Below are 22,349 nucleotides of genomic sequence, written 5' to 3' on the forward strand. Positions count from 1 at the left end.
TGATTGGCCCTAGAAATGGCCCACATGTGCAGCTTTCTTTTGGGCTGTGAGTCAGGCTGCCTCAACATGGCCACAGGTTCACATAATATGGGCCAGATGTCAGGTGCATTGTGACATTTGGGCCATATTTGCCCCTGAATGAGATGCAGATGTTGTAAGTATTCCAAATTAGACACAAGTGTGTCTGGTTGAGACTGAATATGCAGCTCACCCTCACAGAAATGTAATTAAATGTCAGTGTCACGTAATTGGCCAAAATCTTAGGCATCATGAAAACCAGCTTTTAATTTGGCCAATTTCAGGAACAACAATGTCTCAGCCACCTCATTAGCATGGGTAACAAAGAATATTTGTAGCATCACCAGGTTTCAATAACTAAATCCCTAGACCTTTGTCAGCAGTTTCCAACTTGTGCAAGCTGATGCAATAAACCAGAAATGCAGTGGCATCTGTTTCCAGGACAATGGACCTCTGTGTGTTTGAATATGAGTGCATACACCGTCGAACAATTCATCTGAGGATGACTTTAACCGGCTTCTACAGCCCACTGTCATTCATTTATCTATTAAACAGATGGACAAAGTGACTCTTTTGCACACTTGCCCGATCTCTGGAGAGAAATACAGATCACTCAGTGAAAGTCACTGAAGTACTCTTTTATTCCAAATGCAGGACCAGGTCAGCCAAATAACACATGCATAACGTTGTTTTGGTCATTTTTCTATCTCTACATTATAGATATTTAATACATAAATGACTCCATCTATACAAATATAAAAATATGTGAGGCTTCATTTACAACCATATGTACACTGACTTCATTAACTTAAGTGAAATTATTAATTTTTTTTATCTATTTACATACTATTAAACTTCAATAGTACATTATATCCTATATCTAAATCACATTGCATGAAAAAGCAAAACTATACCAATCTGGTAATGTACACTCACTTGCTGCGTGGAAATTAAGTTAAAAAAATTGCACCTCAGCTTTTGATAAACATTGGGACTTGACAAAACTGCACATGTAACTGTTCGCCTTAATACTCAGGAGTTATTGTGAAAAGTTAAAAAAAAGGAAAAAAAACATGCAAACACTTGTTTTTTTACTGTTAACTGACTGTAATTCATCACTGACTTTCAATTACATCATAATCAATGATAAATAACACTGAATAGTTGGAGTAGGTGATTTTGTTTTTGTTCCAGATGGAGAATTTTAGTGTACACAAGGTGAACAACAGCCCTTTTCAGACATGGGATATATGTAACATTGCTAGCTTCATGAATTTGTTTAAGTCAAAGGGTTCTGTCATTCAGATGTAGGTCCATTTTACATAAATGTTCTCATGGCTTCACTCAGAAAGCACTGAAGGAAGGAGACTGTCCTCATGTCATATATACGTACTAAAATCTTTAAAACTTTCTGGCTGTAATCAGCTCTCATTTAATAAATATATATATCTGCCAGGCGATTTGCAGTCATGGGAATACATCCACATCCATACATTTTTGTAAACAGATTAGACACTTTATAAACTGTAGCCTAAAAACTATGACAGGTCATTTGTCTAAAGTCTACAGGGTCATCATCCCTGTCTCCACGTTAAAGATAATTTATTGTAATTTAAAAACCAAGTGCCACAAAAATCTTGCTGCTAACTTACTGCAGGTATGTAATATGCTCAGAAGAAAGACTTCCATAAACAGCTGGAAGCAAACTAACTTGTTTACATTGCTTTTTATTAATGTTTTCTGAACAGGTTAGAATAGGTTAAAGTCATCATTCACAGTCTATCTTCAGTACAGTATGTTAAGATTATATATATACATGAAGTCACTGGTCCATGAGGTATGCACTGACCAGCGTTGGTGCTTAAATGTGGAAAATGCAGGATATGAAAACTTTGTCCGGTGTGTGGGGGAAAAAGGTCAGTTTATTGTGTTTAAGTTTTTTCAAAAAGGAATGGGTTTGTGGCTTCCTTGAGCAGAGTGAGACCATGAGACACCTACTGAGAACTGGTGTCTGATTTGCCAATTACTGGCTTTTTAACTTCCAAAATAATCATGTCCGTTAGTGAGCTTAACAACTCAGAGCAGACACACATAATCCTACTATTGTCCAAGCCAATCCATTAATGTTACGGCATACTTTCAAACTTATCCAGTGCCTTGATAAGTGCTGAAGTAACATGTTCAGATGTTGCTAGATTAAAGGTAAGGAATGCATGTCTGAAAAGGGCTAAAAAGTTATATAATGAGCAAATGTCAATATATTAAGAGATAATGCAGTTCTTGCTTTTTCTGCGTTTGCGGGTGTGTAACTGCCCACTACGGTTGGGTCCTCCCATTCCTGCGTTGTTATACTTGTGGACCAGCTCCTGGTTGCTGAGGTAGCGCAGCTGGATGGGCCTGGGTATCGGTTCACCCAAGAAGTAACCTTCATCTTCTGATTCTGAGGATGATGAGCAAGTGGAGCACCAGTCATCGTCATCATAATCATCCCAGGAGTACTGATTCAAGCCAGTGCGTCTGTTGGCCCCAGGGTTTTGTAGACTCAGGTCTGAAGTGGTCCTGGGGCACTGCCTGAAGAGTTGGGGCTGGTATCTTCCCCCTCCTCCTCTTCCACCAAACTGGTCCCTTGCACTCCTTGGCGGCGGGAAACAGTCATAATCCTCTCGGACATGTAGCTGTGGTCTTTCTTGAGGCCTTTGTCTTTGCTCTGCCACCAAGTGGAGAGCGTTTTCTGAACGAGAACGACGGGATCTCCGAGAGCGGTGATGGTGGTGCCTACGCCTCTGTGAAGTCTCTTCTGGGGCATCTATCCGGATACTGGCTCCCCTTCCTCCACCTCCACCACCACCCACCCTGCGCTCACTAATGGGAGGCAAGCGTGAAGCGTTGGCGTTGCTCACCAAACTAAGCCCATCTTCCTCCTGAAAGGTGAAGCCAGGTGGTAAACGAGTAATGCCCATACCCATGGCCACACCCATGGCAGAAGGGTCACAGTACTGCATTTGGTATTGAGTGGGTCTGTGAGGGTTCATTTCCATATAGGACTGACCAGCAGTGAGACTGTGAATAGACTCAGAGCTGCGAAACTGCCCTGAGGAGTTGAGGGTGTCCACATGACTTTTCTCAGACACATTCATTCCAGAGTCTTTGCTCAGGTCCGGCATAGAGAAACGTGAAAGGTGCTCCTGACGCTTTCCCCCAGCATCTGAGTTGCCTGTAAGGAAACAGAGTAGAATTTGGAGTAATCACTGCCTTTTACTCACTGTCACTTTAGCTTGAGGAAACATCTTAATATGCAACAACATGCAAACACACCAAACAGAAACTGTAAGTCAAAACAAGATCTAGTGAGTACTACTACCACACCAACCTGTAGCATTGGAGAGAGCCAGAGACTCCATGGATCCTCTTGGGGTCTGCTCTAACGGGGTCAGTTGCTCTGTCAAGTTAAGTGCATTTATTGGGTTCCTGCTCCTTGCTGTTTGTTGGGTAGTTGCTGAAGGCCCCGCATCTCTGTCCCTCTGAAAACCGTGCAAACTAATTGAACGCTTGTCTGAGGAGAAGCCATTGTGTTTTTGAGTGCAGTGGGACACCTCAGTGAAGCTCTTTTGGGTCCTCAGTTTGGGTGGATAGTACTCTTCTGGAGCTTGCTGTTGGAACCACGTCTCATTCAGAGAGTGGCCTTTCATGGCTGAAATAGGCGGTCGCTTTAAACCTCCATTCTCCTTGATCCTGTAATCCTGCTGTTGATTATTCTGTCCAGAGCAGGTGGGGTTATAGACACTTCTGACATTGCACTGGCTAAGAAGCTGGAGAGGTGTGGGATTAGCAGTTGGATCAGATTGGGATTCATAAGTGTAACCATCGCCTGCTTGCTCCTGGTTCTGCCAGGAAGGTGGCTCACGAGTCAAACTGGGTGTTTGACTGGACAGACTCAGAAGATCCATTTGTAAAGATAGTGGGTCCACTTCCCCTGAACATCTTTCAGTCTGCACCCCGCCTCCCCCTCCATTCTTTGTTGTTTTAGAGCTGCGTCTGGACTCTCTAGTGGAGCGAGCACTTTGAAAGGCCGAATCAGAAGAGTCAGAGCCATTAGGCTCTTCCCCTAGACTGCAGGAGCGGGAGCAGAAGATCTGGCCTTGCTTGGGCAGGAAAGGCCGACCCAGCAGAGAGCGTTTACAGCGTGCACAGCAGAAGCAGCCTTCTGCAGCATGCCAGTGCTGCCCGTCATACGTCATCTGGCCTTGATCAATACCTGCAGGAAAGATAAACACATAAATGACAGATACTCATACTCATGTATTCATGGCATCAAAGGGCATAACATTTAAAAATGTAATTTAAACAAGCTGTGTTGTGTAAAATTGCAGCATACTGCATATAGCTTATACAGTAAGAAAATGGAAAATGGAGCTAGAGGCGGCAACTTTGCTGTGTTTCAGGGTAAACTCATTATGACGCTCGCCCAGCATTGTATAAACACATAGCATTTTGAGAATGTTTCCAGTTGCAGGGGAAAAGAAAACCAGCTATTTGCTAATGACTGCCATCTGGATTGAGAGTGCTTTCTGGTGGTTTTCATTTGTAATCAGTTTTATTTTTGAGGCCAAATACTTTTCTGTATCCTGTCTGACTAATAATTACAGTGCAAATCTGTAGAGAAATATGTGCCAAAAATCACACCTGGGCATCCTGTCCTGGGAAACACACACGTACGTGTGCAGTTACACATGCATGCACATGAGCACGAACTCAGAGAAAGAAAAATTGCTTATAGGAATGTTTCCAGCTGAAAAATCCCCCATTTTCTTCTCTCGCCAGGGTTGTCTTTACACTTGTCTGACACTTTATGCCTTTATAAACTTAAAAAAACAAATAACAACCAAAAACTGGCCCATAATTTGAAAAGTCACGTGATAGTCATCCCTTTGCCCTATGTTGAGTTCCACACTGCATGATGTATATTGTATACATTTCTGTGCTTTGTAAAGGTAAGTCTGTGGCGCTCAGTTTTGCACCCTTGCCACAAATATTCTGAAATTTATTCCATGAGAAAATGCTGAAAACAAGTCCACATCCATGCTACTGTAACTCTTTTCTTCTCTGTGCAAACTTGCATCTGAATCCTCTTATATATAAATTATGTATTTGGAACTTTAATAACCTTTCAGCAACCAATTCTTTGCATGAGCTTCTAGTCATTAATGCAGTCCATATGGACAGTGATGGAAACAATAGATGGAAGTGATGGATGATGGGGAGTGAGGCAGCATACCAATATGTTCCCCGCAGGAATCGCAGTACTCTGCATACAGGGACTCGAAGCAGGAGCAGCAGTAGGGCCGTCCCTCCTTCATGATGTAACGCTGACCCCCCAGCACCGTCTCGCATTCAAAACAGCAAAAGTGCTTCATATGCCAGTGACGGCCCTCTGCCTCGGTGCACTCATCTGCAAAGATGATCTAAGAACAAAGACATAAGAAAGAGTATCGTTTATTGAAAGTCCATAGAGATAAAACCTCAGTTGGGTTATTACTGCGTGCTGAATGACAGGACAAAGACTGCTTGCCCTCCCACGCCATACCATATTTTCCTCTGCAGCTTGGCGCTCTTAGATCATTCTTTGTCGCCAGTTCGTGTAGGAGGCTAATGTGTGTGAGGAACTGAAATCTAGGTGGTGCATTTGCTTTTAATTACGCTGCTGTTAAACCGCTGGGGTGCATTTAAGTGCCAAAAGAGTCCTTGTCCCCATTTGCAGAGTAAGAGTCGGCGTTAATGGGCTGGGAGATCAGGATATTGAAAGTCAACCCCTTTAAACTGGATAAACCTCAGCAGTCATTAAACTGTGACGGAGTGTGCTGTGAGCTCGTAAGCATCGTATGACAGCAATTTGGTGTGTATATAGGCATGTGTAAGTGCAGAGTGCATGTGTGTAAACACTATAAATAGCCCTACTGGCACAGTTACAGGCACAGCTTGTCCAAGTGGGTGACGTGTACCTATTAAGACATGACCATCCACGTGTAGCCTTGTGTGTCTGCGTGTGATGTGCGTTTACCTCATCGCAGGCAGTGCAGCGTGGCTTCAGCCTCTCGGCGTGGTGCCGGCCGCAGTAGATCTTTCCATCCTGGTAGAAATAAATGAGGTCCACCAACAGCTCGTTGCACATGCTGCACACGAAGCACGCAGGGTGCCAACACACACCGTGACCTGCCCGGGATGCGAACACAGCGATGTCTCCGCCATTTATCTGGCCTCCACACTAAACAGAAAATGAAATGAAACAACTTTAAATGATCGCTGGGTTTATTTGTCACAATTTACCAGCTTTCTCTTATATGAATCCAATGTGAGCACTGTTTCGTTTCTTATTTAAAAAGTGTCTAAACCTCAAAGTACAGAATTGAGTGAAACTCTTCTTTGATACAATAATGTAAAATCTTTGCACGTGAAAAAAAAAAACCCACCCCGTGAGACTCATGTGTCAAGAGCCAGCAAGAAGTCACACGGCTCAAATGAGTTTTTCAAAGCATAAGGAAAGCTGAAAGTCCATGCCTGCGGAGCATTTTTTTTAATGAACAGACAGGCCAGCATCCTGATATGTGGTATGGTATCACTGATTGCTTAATGTAAAGTAATTCCTGTTAAAACGGTTCATTGGAAACAGGACATAAGACCGTCTAATCCAATTTGCTTCATTTAGAGGGATGGAATTACAATCTAATCCGACAGGAAGTGAAAAACTGTAAAATTGTTTTAAATCTGGGATGAACTCTATTTATTGGACCTTTAGTCAAACTTACTGGAGCATCAGAGGATAATGGCCGCAATTCCAACCACTATCATCATCACTTAATATCGCCCGTTTCTTAATTGATAATACAATTGACAGAGTGGTCTACAAAAAGTTACAGTCAAGTAATACATATCCTAAAGACGAAGTTAATCACTGTAAATTGGTTGTTCTGTCCAATCAATGGCCGGAAAAGACAGTTTAGCCTCACAAAAGATGCCAGAAAACATTCTGTTAACTAAAAATGTTTCACGGATTAAACAGTCACATCAGCGCTACAGAAGATGCAACAAATAAAGAGATTTCCATGAACTTAAAGTCCACCTTCCATGGGATCTCTAATAAGGTCAGGTTAGTGCTGATAGCAATTGAACATACTGGATCAGTAAATCTCTGTCTGTAACACAATTATGCAAGTTGAAAAGGCTGCGAGCACAAAGGTGTGTTCAGGAGGGGGGAACCAGAGAGATAAAGAAGAAGTTGAGGGGCTGGTGGAGGACACTGGTGGGACAAACGATAGATTTATTGACAGAGAGATATGTAGGGAAGATTAAAAAAAAAAGTGTGAGAGAGGCATGGAGGTGTACAATCAGAGAAGGCGGGAAGATAAACGAGCAGCAGCACCAGTAAGACGGGAGGAAAGGTCAGGCAGGCAAAGCAGATTTAGAGGGGTGGGAAGGTGGAGACGGAGGTAGAGTTGCAATCAGGTTATCTAACTGGCACAAAGCCTAGAGCTGCATGAAACCAAGGAGGGGGGGCGGGGGGGGAAGAATTCAATCAATACAAACTCTCCCAACAATCCACTCCCTCGTGTGTGTGTATGTGTGTGTGTCTGCTAACTGGATAAGAAACACGAGCTATAGAGCAGCTGTACACCCGGAGCACCAGCACAGCACTGAGTATCTCCACCTTGTTTGAGCTTGTTGTAAATAAAATGACAAACGCCCAGCGGATGCATGAAGTGTGTATGTTTATTGTTAAACGGGCATTCCATTCAGCTCCAAACTTCCATTTTACAAGAGTACAAACACTAAGCATCTAGAGAATTTAGAGCAGTCTAACTCAACTACAATGAACTAAGCTGTATTTCAGAATTTTTATAGTTGGTGAGGCATAAAAAAAAGAAAATAAAGTGGGGGCACCATACCCACACACATCACTTTAAGAGTTTGAAGTGCAACAAGGTCACAATAGTAATTTAACCGCATCTCCCTCGTTTATATACGTCAACATTAAACCCCGCTGACATGCCAGCACGTCGTTCCATATGTCTGCCACATGACTCACTTCTGTCACTTCTCTGTCCACATAGAAATGACATTTATAAAAAATAAATCAATATATAACACGGAGGGCAAATGTATATATTATGCTTTCGACATTTCTTTCAGCTACCTGTTCGCAGATCGCCCCCATCATCGTCACGGGGAGTGGGCGGACATTGCCCCGACCCAGGTTTTCGCGCTTCCGCTGGTTACTGAAGAGCTTCAGCTCTCGCTTCTCCTCATCATCCAGACTGTTACAGTAGCGCACCTGGATGAAGATCACATGACCATGAAACCACGAGAACATGAACTGGAGCGGTGACAGAAAATGGATGGATGAATGAATACTAACTAAAGTGAATAGAAATAGTTTTGTTTTTTGTTTTTTTAAAGATTTCAATAACTGTATAATGTTTGCCAGAGTTGAATTAATTGTCATCATGTTTTTGTCATTGCTAAAAAGTACTGATATTGTGCTCTGCATTTGCTGGGTGCAAATTGTGAATCAGGATTAACCAGGAACCACGTCACCAAATGAATAACTGGCTCTCAGATCGCAGCTGACGAAACGACTGACCAATCAGATTAGTAGGTGGAATTAAGAACCCACCCACTACCTGACCACAAATTGGTTCTGTGAAGTCCCACCTAATAAAGTGAAAAGAAATAACAGCTCAGGCTGACTGTTAGCCTAAACTAAGGTGGGAAACAGAGCCGACCTTCTCGGGGATCCTGTCTTTTAATCTCTTCAAACGAACTGTGGTAATAATTTATTAATGTAACCAACTTTAATAGGCAGCGATAAACACTTCCCTATCTCGCCCATTAGGGAGACAGACTCCATTTTTAAAGCGTCTGTCTTCTCCCCGCTCCCCCTCTTATCTCTGTATTGCCCTGAAGGAGGTGAGGTGATGGATGGATGGATGGATGGATGGATGCATGGAAGGTGGTGGGGGAGGGCATCTGTTTGGACTCACCTCATTGTCGTGGGGCGGGAGCTGATTGAGCAGCTGTTTGATCCTGTATTTCTCCCCTGGGCTGTTCACGTAGGGCACCTTGTCCTCAGGCAGGGAGCTGTAGTACTGATGAACCTGAGGGAGAGACAGAGAACATTTGGACTGAGGGGCTGTTTTCATTACAAGGTAAGTGCTCAAATATTCTGCAGTAAGTGACTTCTTTCTTTTGTTGTTGTACCATCTACAAAAACTGAGAAATTTCAGCCTTTATTTGATATTGTTTTGATTTTATCATCTCAGGGCTAAAAAGGTAAAACTGTGCAAGGACTAAAGTATCAAGCTCTGCCACTGGGAGTCTCACACACTCACACTCTCTCTCTCTCTGTCTGTCTCTTACACAGACACACACACACACACACACACACACACACACACACACACACACACACACACACACACACACACACACACACACACACACACACACTTTGATTTATGGCCCACCAGTAGAAACTTAATGGAACCCCACCTCTCCATCTCTGCACACTGACAAGGGAATGCATTACTGACCTGTCACAATTACACACACACACACACACACACACACACACACACACGAGAAAACGAAATGGTGTTCAACACGTATGCCCCCAGCAATGCAAGCGTGTGGCAGCAGATTAATGCTAATCTGGACATTTCAAATTACTTGGACATTCTTTACATCACCACAGCAGACAATGAGTGTCATTTCTGTGTTATTTATTACACTCTTTATTACACTGTAATGGGGGGGGGGGGTATAACTGAGGTCAGGCAGTTATATATGAATGTGACTGGAGAGGGGGGCAAATGAAGAAAGCCACAGGGTTTTTAAAGAGAGGTTTGAGGATAGATGAAAAAGAGAGAAAGGGTGAGAGGTGGAGGAGGAGACGTGAGAGGGAAAAAGTTAAAAAGATGTGAGTGTAGAGGAAGATATCTTTGTGTACGGAAAGATGCAAAAATGGGCAAAATGTGCACCAAGGACTTTGAGAGAGACAGCATGTGTGATCGATGCTTGCTGACAAGATCACGTCTCTCTTGATGGCCTACAGGTCAGCTGAATGGATTTACCGACTAGCCTTGTCCTTGGCAATAACACAGTCTGCCACACAAAAACAGATTAACCTGAATAACGCAGACGTGCATCAGTGTGTAAACACCCGAATCAAAACTGTGCAGCTTTCAAAAAATCTCTTTAAAGGTGCGGCATCACATCCAGCATCAAAGACGATCTTCATTTCCTTTAAGTAGCCACTTATACAAGCGCATTTGTTACTGGGATGAATTTATAGCAGGAGACTCTTTGCTGTAAATGTAACCCAATTCCTTCTGCTCTGCTTTTGTTGGCTCTCAGCTGGCGTTGGCAATGGACATGAGATCTGTGCTCAGGAGCACAATTTAGGACGGGCATTGAGGGTGGGGTGGAATCTCTGGATAGTCCCAAAACGACCGACTGTGGTCAAGTGCCGATATATCACACAGCACTGACAAACAAAAAAGACAAACTCGTGATGCACGCACACACCCACTGTTAATGATAAATTACAAAACATGCTTCCAAGAACAGCAGGGTTACAATCTGGAGGTGAAAGGCACACTGCCCCGAGGAAAAGATCTAAAGAAAGATACACACACACGTACACGCATGCATACGCACGACACACACAAATATTCCAGAGCGAGCCAGAAGAAGCAGCTTGCGATAATAACTGTAATCGAAAACAGACGGAAGTAAAGACAGGGCAGAATTTCAAACTGTACTAAAGGGAGTGTTTTTTAAGGCTGAAGCAAATGGTAGGACTTTACAGATGAGTGACAAGAGAGATTGCTTCACACAGCTGGTTTCTATTGATGTTAATGGCCAGGCAGGCAGGGGAAAAAGACACCACCAGGCACCAGTTCTGACATTCTCACAACAAGCCACTTTGCAGCGGTTAGTAGACACAGATATTATATAGCTGAGAAAATACTGGTAGCTATAGTCAAACATTGCGGAGGAAAAAAAAAGGGTGTTTTTACTGTTAAGAGAGAGGATTTAACAGCCGTTTTCATTCATTTCCCTCCTGTTCTCACGTCTTTGCTCAGATGTGTGAATGCCCATGGTGCAAAACTGTGCCAAACACTGCTAACATATGACACCTAAACACAAAGCAGAAGTGATGTTTATAGGAATATTACTAGCTATAAAGATATCTGATCATGATCCATGAAGTAATAGAATTTGGACAGCAGGGTAGCATTAAATTAAATTTTTAGAATCACAGCCATCTATCGATGTCAAATTCAGCAAATATCAATCTCGCTGTGGCGCAACAAAGGTAAAGCGAGGAAGGTAATTCAAGTCATTAGTCCTCTTCATCCTCCAGGGACTATGGATTTTTACACATTTTCTGTCAAATACCTAACTAGCTTTTACATCCACTGACCCATCATTTACCCGTCCTTCACGGCTGCTGGCTGCAATCAAGTCAGAGGCTGATGGTTTTATTGTTCTTGATCTCAGATCGGAATGAGTCCAATTGCCCTCTGGTCTATTTTGGAAAAGGTCAAACTGCCCTCGCTTCTTTCTCTACCTGGCGCTTTTCTATTTAATTCATCTACTTCAAGGCTCTCGGCCCATGTTAGAACCTGACAAAGATACAAGTTTGCATGAAAAACCTAAAATTGAATTTCTATACAGACATGGCACATGGAATTGATGCTTAGCAGAGTTTCCATATTAGACTGCAGCTCTTACACATGAAGAAAACGCTTATCTCTCACAGACCACTGCTAGTTATCATTCTTGCCCTTGACAAACGGTAACTTGGCAACATCCAATAATCCTATTTTAAACAATGAAGAGGAGAGAGCGAGGTGACTAGCGAGGGAGGAAAATGGCCCAATAACATGTCAAACGCAGTGAATAATGGCTCCATTTGTTGCTAGAGATTCTTTTGCCGTCTCTGCATTTCAGCACCCTGATAGTGGAAAGTAGAGCTGACAGCACTGTTTTGTTGACAGAAACAATCCCAACCTAAATGCTGAGTTATCCCTCAGACACACCTGACTGACCACAGGTCCTGCTTAGAAATGTCTCATTATAGAATAGCAGTACATCACTTGAGGCTGAACAGGAGACAGATACAGTTCCGCGGTTCAAAGCAGGAAGACTCTTGATCTGCAGTTTTTAACCTGAAGTCTTAGCTTTATATCCACTCTCCTGAAAAAAGTCACACACCAGGTCTCCACAGCTTGAATGATTTGTCATGTCAGGTTTGGAAGATAGAAACTGCTACAGCTTCTGGCACATTTCATCTGCTGCCTGCTGTTAGGTTAAAGTTAGAAGTGATTCAGTTTAACAGTCTAATATTCTTTCCATTCTGATGATCAAGTCAATCAAGTAATATCAAGCAATAAAAAAAACAAAAAACAATAATCCTGAATCTTTTCTCCAGGCTGTTTAGGATTCTGGTCTTGCCATACTAATCAGCCCAGTCCTCTTTATTTCCTGAATGTTCCCGAGGTTATATTTTCACCAAATGAGAACCTAAGTGACTACGGAGTTGTAAGCATGACCCTGGAGAGGGATGAATAATAGCTGGTCTCAGTCCTTTGAGGTCGAAACAGTGGGGGGTGTGCCAACAATGTACTGACCAGCTCAGCTCATCAACAAAATGAAACCGGCTTCAATAAACGTTGCTATTGTCCCATAAAGCTGGAAACCCTCCCACTTGTGCGCACCTGCAGTTAAGTGAAGTATTGTAATAGAGGATTTTCTGCACGGGTCCATTTTATGTGCTTATGTATTAACTAGAGATGGACCGATCCGATATTACGTATCGGTATCGGTCCGATACTGACGTAAATTGCTGGATCGGATATCGGTGAGAAATAAAAAATGTAATCCGATCCATTAAATATCAAAAAGCACCTCACAAAACCTGCGACACGGTGTAACTCGGCTCATAACCGTAGCACGTCGGAGCAGTGTGCATCACGTGATAGAGCGGCTGTGTGTATTTGTAGCCTCGCTAGCAAACCAGCATTTCATATCCGAGGAAGTTATCCCAGAGAGAAGTAAAGCAAGTGTGTAAGTTCATCTCTGAATGTTTGTAAAGCATTCCCATGTTAAGCTTAACAACCGATATATGGAGCGACTGCCTCTTCTCTCTCTCTCCCTCCCTCTCCTGCTGCTACTTCATGAAACTGCTTATTGATCAGCTGATCGGCTTTTCTGTCGCGAGTCCGTCTCTCTTCTTTGTTTTTGGCCCACTTTGCACCAGAAAGAGGAAACCAGCGGCTGAACAACAGCAGCACGTTTAAGCTTGATACGCTGTTGTTAGAATGTATTTAATATTACTTTCTAGACCAGGATCCTTTTCTACGTAGCTGACGGCTGGTAACTGTGCAGGGGCGGATCTAGCAAAGTTTAGCCAGGGGGGCCGATAGGGCATTAACAGGGAAAAGGGGGCACAAAGACATACTTTTCTTTCTTATTCTCATTTAAAGTGTCTAGCTTTTAATAAATAATTATCTGAATCTTACACCCAAAGTTTTAATCTGATGTAAAATGTATAGAAGTCCATTACTGTATATAGTAACTGTTAAGTCTAATATACCGTAGTAAGCTATAGTACTTTTTCCTTTGGGAAAGTACCATCTGTGCAGTCTGCAATTCTGTAGAAGAAAGATGTTGAATCTATTTAATTATTCTTGAAAAATAATTTATTTCTGTGCATTTTTTTTTTTCACACTGCATCAAATTAAAGTTGATTACGTTGATTAAGCATCATGAGGTGGAGGGTGGGGGGGTGGTTCCCTTTTTTTTTTTGCTGGGAGTTTGCAACCCTATTAGTTAGGTTGCTTAATATTTCTGCTAAGTACTCTTTAAAATACCAGAATAGGAAGGATGGAGTAGGTTTAAGTTTATTAGATTGATCAGTATTGCTGAACTATGAAATATTTTGGGTGCAGTGTATTTTTTTACATACAGGTATAACAGAATAGCTTTAGTGTTGTTGTTTATTTAAACTTGAGTATGAACTTATACAAAATGCAGCAAGATATTAAAAAAACAGTTTTATTGATTAAAAAACACACTATATCAGATTAATATCGGTATCGGCAGATATCCAAATTTATGATATCGGTATCGGTATCGGACATAAAAAAGTGGTATCGTGCCATCTCTAGTATTAACGCAGGCTTAGCTTTGTGGTTGTGAGGGCAATGTAACCTACTGTAAACATGTTTGCAGGGAGAAGGAATAGGAGATTAATTTAACTGCTGGAAGCACATAATCCTTGTTATCCATTAGCTGGGAGAAGGTGCAGTCAGCAGATAATATATGCCGACACATGGCGACATGCAGGTCTAAACGAATAGTTGGAATTTGTATTAGATTTCTGATTATTGTACTAAAAGTGTGTTATATATTTGAACTAACACCTGCCTGTGCATATCCCTGAAAGACTAAACTTTAACCCATGATCATATTTTACAACACCAAGCCTTATCCTAATTCACTGTATAAACTTACACTGCTCAACTGCCACTACAGTGTATGGTGAAATCGGAGCTTTTGAAAGGGCGCTGTAATGTGATCCCACGTCTTCCGTCATTTCATTCACGTTCAAGCTTTAATTAGCCTCTGTGTTCTATTCTCTACACTGGAGGAAACGAAAAAGCTGTGAATTCAAATGCTCAACAATTAATTTTTTACAAAAACTTCAGCTTCACATGATAAAAAAAATAGATGAAAGGATTGGACCGGTACACACAATTACACGTATTTTACAAAAAAGGTGACAAGAGAAGTGATAAGATGGCATTACTAACAAGACTGAAATGCTGGAAGACCGTGTGCTCCATAGCAGAATAAGACTAAACATACCTGTTCAGGTTTGAGACCCGGTGGAACCCAGGCGTACTCCTCCAAGGCACAGCCTGAGTCATCATCCGAGGTTGAGTTCCTCTGGAAGTCGTACATCAGTTTGGTGACCGTCTTCTCCATCTCTACGGGCATGACTGTCACTGCATGCTCCTCACGACGACACTTACAGTGTACACAGATCTTCCTGCCAGTGACAAACAGAAAAAAAAAACCCCATCTGTCAGTTCAATGTCACATGTGTGCTTACATGTGCAAATTCAGGACAGATATAATGGTCTAGAAATAAAGCAATCGTCTAAATGGTAGCTTTAAAGTCTGGTTCATAGTTTGGGCAGTGTTGTGCATCTAAACCTCATGATATCCCTGATCATTATTAAACAAGTTCTGTGTTTGATAGAGTGATGTATAAAGAAGAACAAGAGGTCACATGGTGTGAGCCTCTAGCATCCATCATTAATAATCGAAAATAAACCATTAAAAAAATCTTTTCTTTCAAAATTAGCCCAAGAAACACAAACTCGAAGTCTGTGAAACAACTTTCTTTCCCCCACAGGCACTCTTATTCATCTCAGTTGAAATGTCAAGGATTCCCACTGTGGGTTTCCCAGTAAAATAGGGTGCCACAAATGCAATGCTCATCACTCGTCTGCGGTATGAAGATCTAATGTCAAGCATGCCTTGGAAATAGGCCGAATACAGCCATTGACAGTGATGGAAAACAGCACTACGCAAACACAATACACAGGCACTTTGCTATGTACAAGGTTAGCGAGAACCACTTGCAGATGCTTTGCGAGGACAGTGCCCCACTCCCATTAGCCAAAGGGATCCACCCATCTATAACAGGGAAAGCAATCCGTGTGAGAATTCCCACAGAAAACTTAGATGTGAGAGCAAGGTCACATTAAGGCACTAGGGGGTCTACAATCATTTGAGCTGCTCTTTCCTATAATTTTCCTAACCCAAGTTAGAATATTGCCCCTTCATCCATACTTCATTTCCATAAAATAATGCATCACCAATCACAGTACCACTGTCTGATTTTAGTTTCAACACCAAATACAGCTCATTTAATCATTGCAGGATTGAAATTAAGCTTATAAAGAATGATTCTGGTTTGACTGCTCACCTGTCTTGTTGATTTAAAAGCCCATAACATCATTGCTGTTCATCAAAGTAAAGCTGTATTTTTGCAGACACCTCAGCTTGTAACTGTGCTACTATTAGAGTCAGCTGTGTACGAGATGGCTCAGAAAAGGATCGCAATATATGGGTTCAATAGTTGAGTGCATGGGCCAAAATGAAAATGTAGCCCAACAGTGCCAGGTCTGCATTCTGATGCAAAGCACAGAGACAGTGCAACCATACAGATCGCCGTGTCCTTGACAGCTCTAAACCCTGCAAATAGAAACTGGGTGGGCAACGAGGTCACATCCCACTAACCCTTCCTGCCGCTCAGGCGGCCAAACCGGTGAGACAATCCCATTACCTTCTTAGATGGATGCTGGCCTGTCTGAGAGACAGCCCTATGGAGGAGCTTAGGGACAGTCAGGACACTGTAACACATCCCTCGGCCATCCAAGGTGTCAGTCTGTCCAAACAAATGAATGCAAAGTAGTCTGCAATATCTGGCTTCTTGTGAATTAGTTCTTGCAGTGCGATGTATTCAGCGTGTAACTGCTCGATATTTCTTGCAGACTTTATTTTTAAACCTTACGGTACTTGTTGAACCTGTTCCCACTATAATGACTACTGAGCAATTAGGTCTGATTGGAATTTCAATCTAGGTACATGTGCCGAGTCAATCCTATTTTCAAACACTGCCACTGGATATGTCCGTAAGCCTTTCTTAACTTCGCTCTGTACTGTAGCTGTGGACTCTTGAGTCTGTTGAGCTCACTGATGGGTGATGGGTGCAGGGCTGCGAAGCTAAGACTCAGTCACAATAACAGTTGGCACTGTCCCAGCGTTTGTGTCAACTGCCTGTTAACGTAAAGTGCTCTGAGCCAAACGGCTATAATGCTTCATCTTGTCTCTCCCTGAAAAAACCACTTCTTGTCCAAGGGTTTAGCCTTAGTTAACAAAGCTCAAAATCCAATTTGACTTAGCAGTGATTGATTTGAGTGATGAGATAGACAATGAAACACATGGAGCTCACTTTATTTAGTTCGAGCAAAACGTCTTACTGGCATGCCACAACTAGCCACATGCCTGTAATACATGTATATATACATAGCTGAAGATGGATGAGAGATTATTTAGCGACAGGCAGAAGCCTAAAAAGCTAATGCTTTGAGCTCCAGCTAAAGAAGGACCTCTAAACTTCTGTTGTCATTGTGCAAGGGCAGCCACAGACTTCACACACTCGCTACATAAATATTAAGAAAATGCCTGAAGTGGGCAAATATCCCTGTCATGAATATTGATGACCATGATAAACAGAACAGATGTAGATGAAGTCATCAATGAGCTGTCAAGCAGGCAGACTGGGAGAAGGGTGCTTAGCAAATCCCAGTCCCAAGAGGATGATGCCATAGCCGGCGGCAAAGCAGCTTGCCTCATTACAGCCCAGCACTTTCACAGTTATTGCTGATTTAAAGATGATTTGCTGGATGGGAACAGAATCTCATGATTCTATGAGAACATACACAATCACAATGAAAATGGTCATTCAAAGCGCAAGGTGGATCCACCACACGAGATAAAGCACATATGAACACTTAAAGGCAGGTATTTTGTCCTTGGGCTAAGAAGGATGAAACCTGAAAGAAAGCCTCTTCACACCACACCTTTCATGTGTCCACTCAGAAGGAGGTGACCCACATCTGTACAGATGTGGGTCAGAGAGACCTTCCTCCAGTGATTCACCCCAAACACGTCCTGATTTTCTCAAATCAGAAAAAGCAGAGAGTCTGTAGACCTTGAGGGCCCGTTTCCCCTGCTTTCCCCATGATTTACATTCTTCATGGACATGCCTGGGATTTCCCCTCAACTGAAACGTAATCCCCGAGCTTCCCCGTGTAAGCTACATGATTTCAATTAGATCAGATTTAGAAACTCTGGTAAAACAAGTCAAGTGCATCACTGACGCCTCATAAATGACTGAGATATAGGGAAGCAAGTAAAGAGGCTTGTTATTTTTTTTTCAAATGTGACTGGGCTTCTTTTTTTGTCCCCTGGGAGAGCTGATATATCATTGGTCAGTCAGAGTGAGGGTTTGATCAAGCCCATGGGGTGGGTGGGGTATGTTTGTAGTTCGCAATGATGTCAGTGGACAATGGTTCATATTTCAAGTTAATTATAATCATCATCCACCGCTGCAAGATGAGCACCGTATCCCAGGTAACGGGTAATTTTAATATGTAACTAGGGTCTACTGGGCTGCTCTACAATTGCGTACAGTTGTTTTGCAAGCACAGTCTCCCAGTTTAATGAAACAGGCTGTAAGATTAAGTTGAATATCTGAAGACAAAACAAAAGTGGGCTCAATGAATTTATTGATTTTAGAAAGCCTGAAATGTGGGGTTAGGCTCTAGTACTGATTTAAAGATGATTAAGTTTTAGGAAGGTAAGGTAGGTACTAAAAAAACCCCATCTGATAAAGAGCAATTCACAGAAGTGCATCTTTTGAGCAGAAGTCATCATTTTCTCCCGAAACCACTGCAGCTTTTCCATGGTATCACAAGGTCAGATTAAAATCTCATCTTTAAATGCAAGCTCTACACAAAAAGCAGAGGTTGCATGACAAGAAGGGAGAGCGGAGAGGACAGGACAGCTGGGCGCAAGGACACTCCAAGTGTTTTTTTTTGTCCCCCCCCCTCTGCTTCTGCTTTCTTTGGAAGAAGAAGCGGAAGAAGATAGAGTCTTTTCTCTTTAACTGCCTTTTGTTTAGCAAATACAAGCTTTCCGGCAGTAATATTTGAAGATAAATTTTAAAGGCGCTTTGAGAAACAGCTCTGCTTTCACAAATTATAGCTATACAAGCTACACAAGCATACAAAGTTGTACCTATGGGCTACATTTTCGGCTTCAGAGCTATTAGGAGTTAATCACAGGCAAACACGACTGAGGTGTCTCTGGCATAACCCAGGCTTGATAAAGGCATTTTCCATGTGTGGCCAATTAGCAAGAACCTGCTGCAACGTGCTGCTGATGGCCAAGATTAGGCCCGCACCCACCTGTCATGGCCACTTATAGATTAGCCTGCTCTTTTGAACTAGGCCCTGGTCTACACTAATGGGCAACATTATTTTACAGCATGTTCAACAAAAAAACCCAAAAAACTATTATGCTGGCACTGAATTTTGACAGTGTGAGCTGGTTTTTTAGAAGACGGTTGACAAGTTAACACAGCAAGGTCACTTTTAATTGTCACAAGCAGCAAGAGCGCCTGCAAAACCAGCTGTCAAAGTCTATAATGGCCAAAGTTTGAAAACATAACTCAAGGGAGCTTGGATATTTTAACAGTTGTATTATGGGAAATGTAGGCCATCATATTGGACCTGAATCGGTCCAATATGAAACGGAAGGATAAAAGGAGATTGTGTTTGCATAACATCACACTGGGACACTTTTTTACTATACATGAGATAGGCTCACATTACTCAGTCACTGTGAGTTGACTTATTCCATAAATTGACAATACTTTCGATGGGATGGGAGGTCATGGAAGGGTCACACTTGCATCAATACAGATGTTGTTTTGGAAGCACTCTGGTGACAGGTCGTTAGTCATTCTCTTTCAGTTCCCAACACACATTAAATGGCCTTGATACACTTTCAGAGAAAGTACAATATTGCTGTTATATCACGCTGACTTTTCTTTCAAAGCGTCAGTGAGGAAAAAGCAGGAACCAATGAGCATCCGAATCACCACACCCCCAAAGGACAGTTGCGTATGTCAGAAATGATGTTGGACAGGCGTTTAGGTTCCTGTCAGTCTGCTCTCTCGGACCCGAGGTGCACAGCGATCCTGCAGCCAGCTGCCACACATTATTCCACATTATTCATTATCGCCCATTCATGTGCTAATCCAGCGGCGCTTTTCACTGCTAAAAGTAAGTAATAAGTAAACTATCTTAACAGATCAATTAATCTGCATTGAGTTGTGTAATGCAAAGCCACAAAGACGTACAGTCAGCAGCAAACTTCAGGAAAAAAAACCCGACATAAATAATCAGACAAAGAAAAATACAGATCCTTCTCTAATGCAAACTGTCGAGAAGAAAATACTAATTTGCAGACCTTTGCTCGGGCAGACTATTGTCTGTTGTGTCAGTTTAAAATACAATCCATATGTCACACAGCTACACGGTCCACAGCACACATTACTGGTCTGACCAGTGCGCTACAGGAGGTGGGGTGGGGGATATAAACCAGGGAGAACACGTCCACAGAGAGAAAGTTCAGCAATCTGCATTCAAGTGTTATTTACAATCGAAAAAACACCCACTTGTGAAACAGAAGAGTGCAACACCCTAGAAAAATCTTGTAGAGGGTTCAACTTGTTTATACATTTAAATAAAAAATGGCAGGGTGCTTTAACAGTCCTGCGATTATTTTACGCATAAATTCAAATCAGGATTAAGCCAGACAGGACTAAAAGTTCATGAACAGACTGGTGGCGCATTCCCCAATCAATCGAGCCTTTAAAGTCCCCGTCTCCGTTTGCGCTTTTACACAAGAGCTACCAAAAAAATAACACAAACACTATTAATAATGTGCCCCTTACCTTCTTACAAACTGCAACCGAAAGAAGCCATTACCGTGACCTCGGAGGCTCTGGTGTTGCGGGTTTTAAAATACGCGTTCCTCATTGCAGAATTTGTCACACAACTCCAACTCCAACAGCTTCGCCACGAAAACACGCCACTCTCGCCCGCTGCGTGATCCGCACCCCTCTGCTACATTTATCCCGGCCGTTTAAAAGCCTTTTGTCAACCCTCTCCTCTTCGCAAATACACTCTGGGGGGGCTCTGCAAACGAGGAAAAGCCCCAACGAAGAGCCAGTCTGAAGTGCGTAAAAGCGGATTCCTCTTTTCAGTATGTCCAGTAAGTGCGCAAATTCCACCAGAGGGAAAAAAAAAGATTTTCTCGCTCAACGAGAATAACAGAGCTCTCCTTTGGCAGTAACGTTAAACACTGCTGCCGAGTCTCAGAGAAGATCGGCGCGGACTTTCGGTGCGTAAAAGCCCAGAGCGCTCCAAGAGCTCTGCTTTCTGCTGACAGAGCCACACAGCAGCAGCGCTTTAATCCTCCCCCCGTTTGTCAAGTGCGCTTAGATTAATAGCTCGATTCCGGTTTACCCTTTCAAAATAGAAGCATGGCGTCAAAAGTTTGGTTCACTGGTCGATCTATTATTTTCTTCCTCGTTTGTGTTTATAGCATTTATTTACGCATATTCAGTTTTATTTACTGAAACACTGTTTCTTCTCTTTTTGACATCAAATTAAAGTCCGTTGCAGTGCAAATGATTCTGTGAAAAGAAGGCCACCAAACCTTTTCAATGGACCTTAAGTTCTTATTTATAATAACATAAATAAAAATAAAAGTTTGCATGTAATTATGAAACCCACCGATATCATGGGGGGCATCTACTTTAGTTTTTTCCCTGTTCTTTGTCAATTCATACCGTGATGAATGAGTAATGAGTATACAAAATTACTATTTTGTTCAGATATTGAGTAGGAAATATATTTGTTCTTCCTGTAAACGCCATTACTTTTAGCATTTTATTTTCACATTTTGTTTCAAATTACAGCACAATGTCAACTTTCTATTTGAAGGCAGATTTGTTCACTTCCTGTGTTATTCTGGGCCCTCTCTGGTTGGTCAAACAAGTACCACACACACACACACACACACACACACACACACACACACACACACACACACACACACACACACACACACACACACACACACACACACACTTTTCTCCTCTGTCCTGCATGCTAATATGCCAGTGTGATGTCAGTAAGTCAGCATCCCTACACTAGTGTAATTAGCAGCATGAATGACTGGTGGTCTGGCAGGATTTGCATGTGAATCAAACCACTTGCCTGACTCAGTTGCTGGGGGCAAAAAGAGAGACAGAAAGGGAGGCAGGAGAGAGAACAGCAGCAGGACGCTGACTTGGTCATGCAGGGACATGAGCGCTCATCCAGAGAGAGAGAGGCAGATAAGCTCTCTTTAACATGAGAAACAGACGTTAGCTGAAACAAAAGGACAAAAGACTTAGAGAGCAATGAAAATCGACTGTACGAAAAATGAATTTAGAGATCTTTAACAGTTTCATGTCACACGTGAACCATTTTGTTCCCTTTACTTAAAAAAAAAAGAAGATCTAACTCACCAAAATACAGTGGACAATTGTTTGACGGTGTGTGTCTGTGTGTTCATAG

At 42.3% G+C, this 22,349-nt stretch overlaps 1 protein-coding gene across 1 annotated transcript; it reads right to left on the bottom strand.

Moving 5' to 3' along the window:
• Positions 1-1,031: 1,031 nt before the first annotated feature.
• prickle2b (prickle homolog 2b) lies at positions 1,032-21,166 on the bottom strand. The gene is made up of 8 exons (XM_063474579.1): positions 20,678-21,166; positions 14,947-15,130; positions 9,054-9,167; positions 8,207-8,344; positions 6,077-6,280; positions 5,294-5,480; positions 3,389-4,273; positions 1,032-3,232 (listed from the first exon to the last, which is right to left on the bottom strand). The coding sequence occupies exons 2-8, from the start codon at positions 15,076-15,078 to the stop codon at positions 2,280-2,282; spliced, it is 2,613 nt and encodes an 870-aa protein (XP_063330649.1). The 5' UTR covers positions 15,079-15,130; positions 20,678-21,166; the 3' UTR covers positions 1,032-2,279.
• Positions 21,167-22,349: the final 1,183 nt, after the last annotated feature.

The sequence above is a fragment of the Pelmatolapia mariae genome, linkage group LG5, assembly GCF_036321145.2.
Source record: "Pelmatolapia mariae isolate MD_Pm_ZW linkage group LG5, Pm_UMD_F_2, whole genome shotgun sequence".
Taxonomy (NCBI): Eukaryota; Metazoa; Chordata; class Actinopteri; order Cichliformes; family Cichlidae; genus Pelmatolapia; species Pelmatolapia mariae.

Excerpts from the sequence above, each read along its gene's own strand:
- prickle2b (XM_063474579.1), bottom strand. The coding sequence starts at position 15,078 with ATGCCCGTAGAGATGGAGAAGACGGTCACCAAACTGATGTACGACTTC. Across the intron at positions 9,168-14,946 it reads CGGGTCTCAAACCTGAACAG|GTTCATCAGTACTACAGCTC; the intron begins GTATGTTTAGTC and ends TCTCTCCCTCAG. Across the intron at positions 6,281-8,206 it reads TGGGGGCGATCTGCGAACAG|TGTGGAGGCCAGATAAATGG; the intron begins GTAGCTGAAAGA and ends TTTTCTGTTTAG.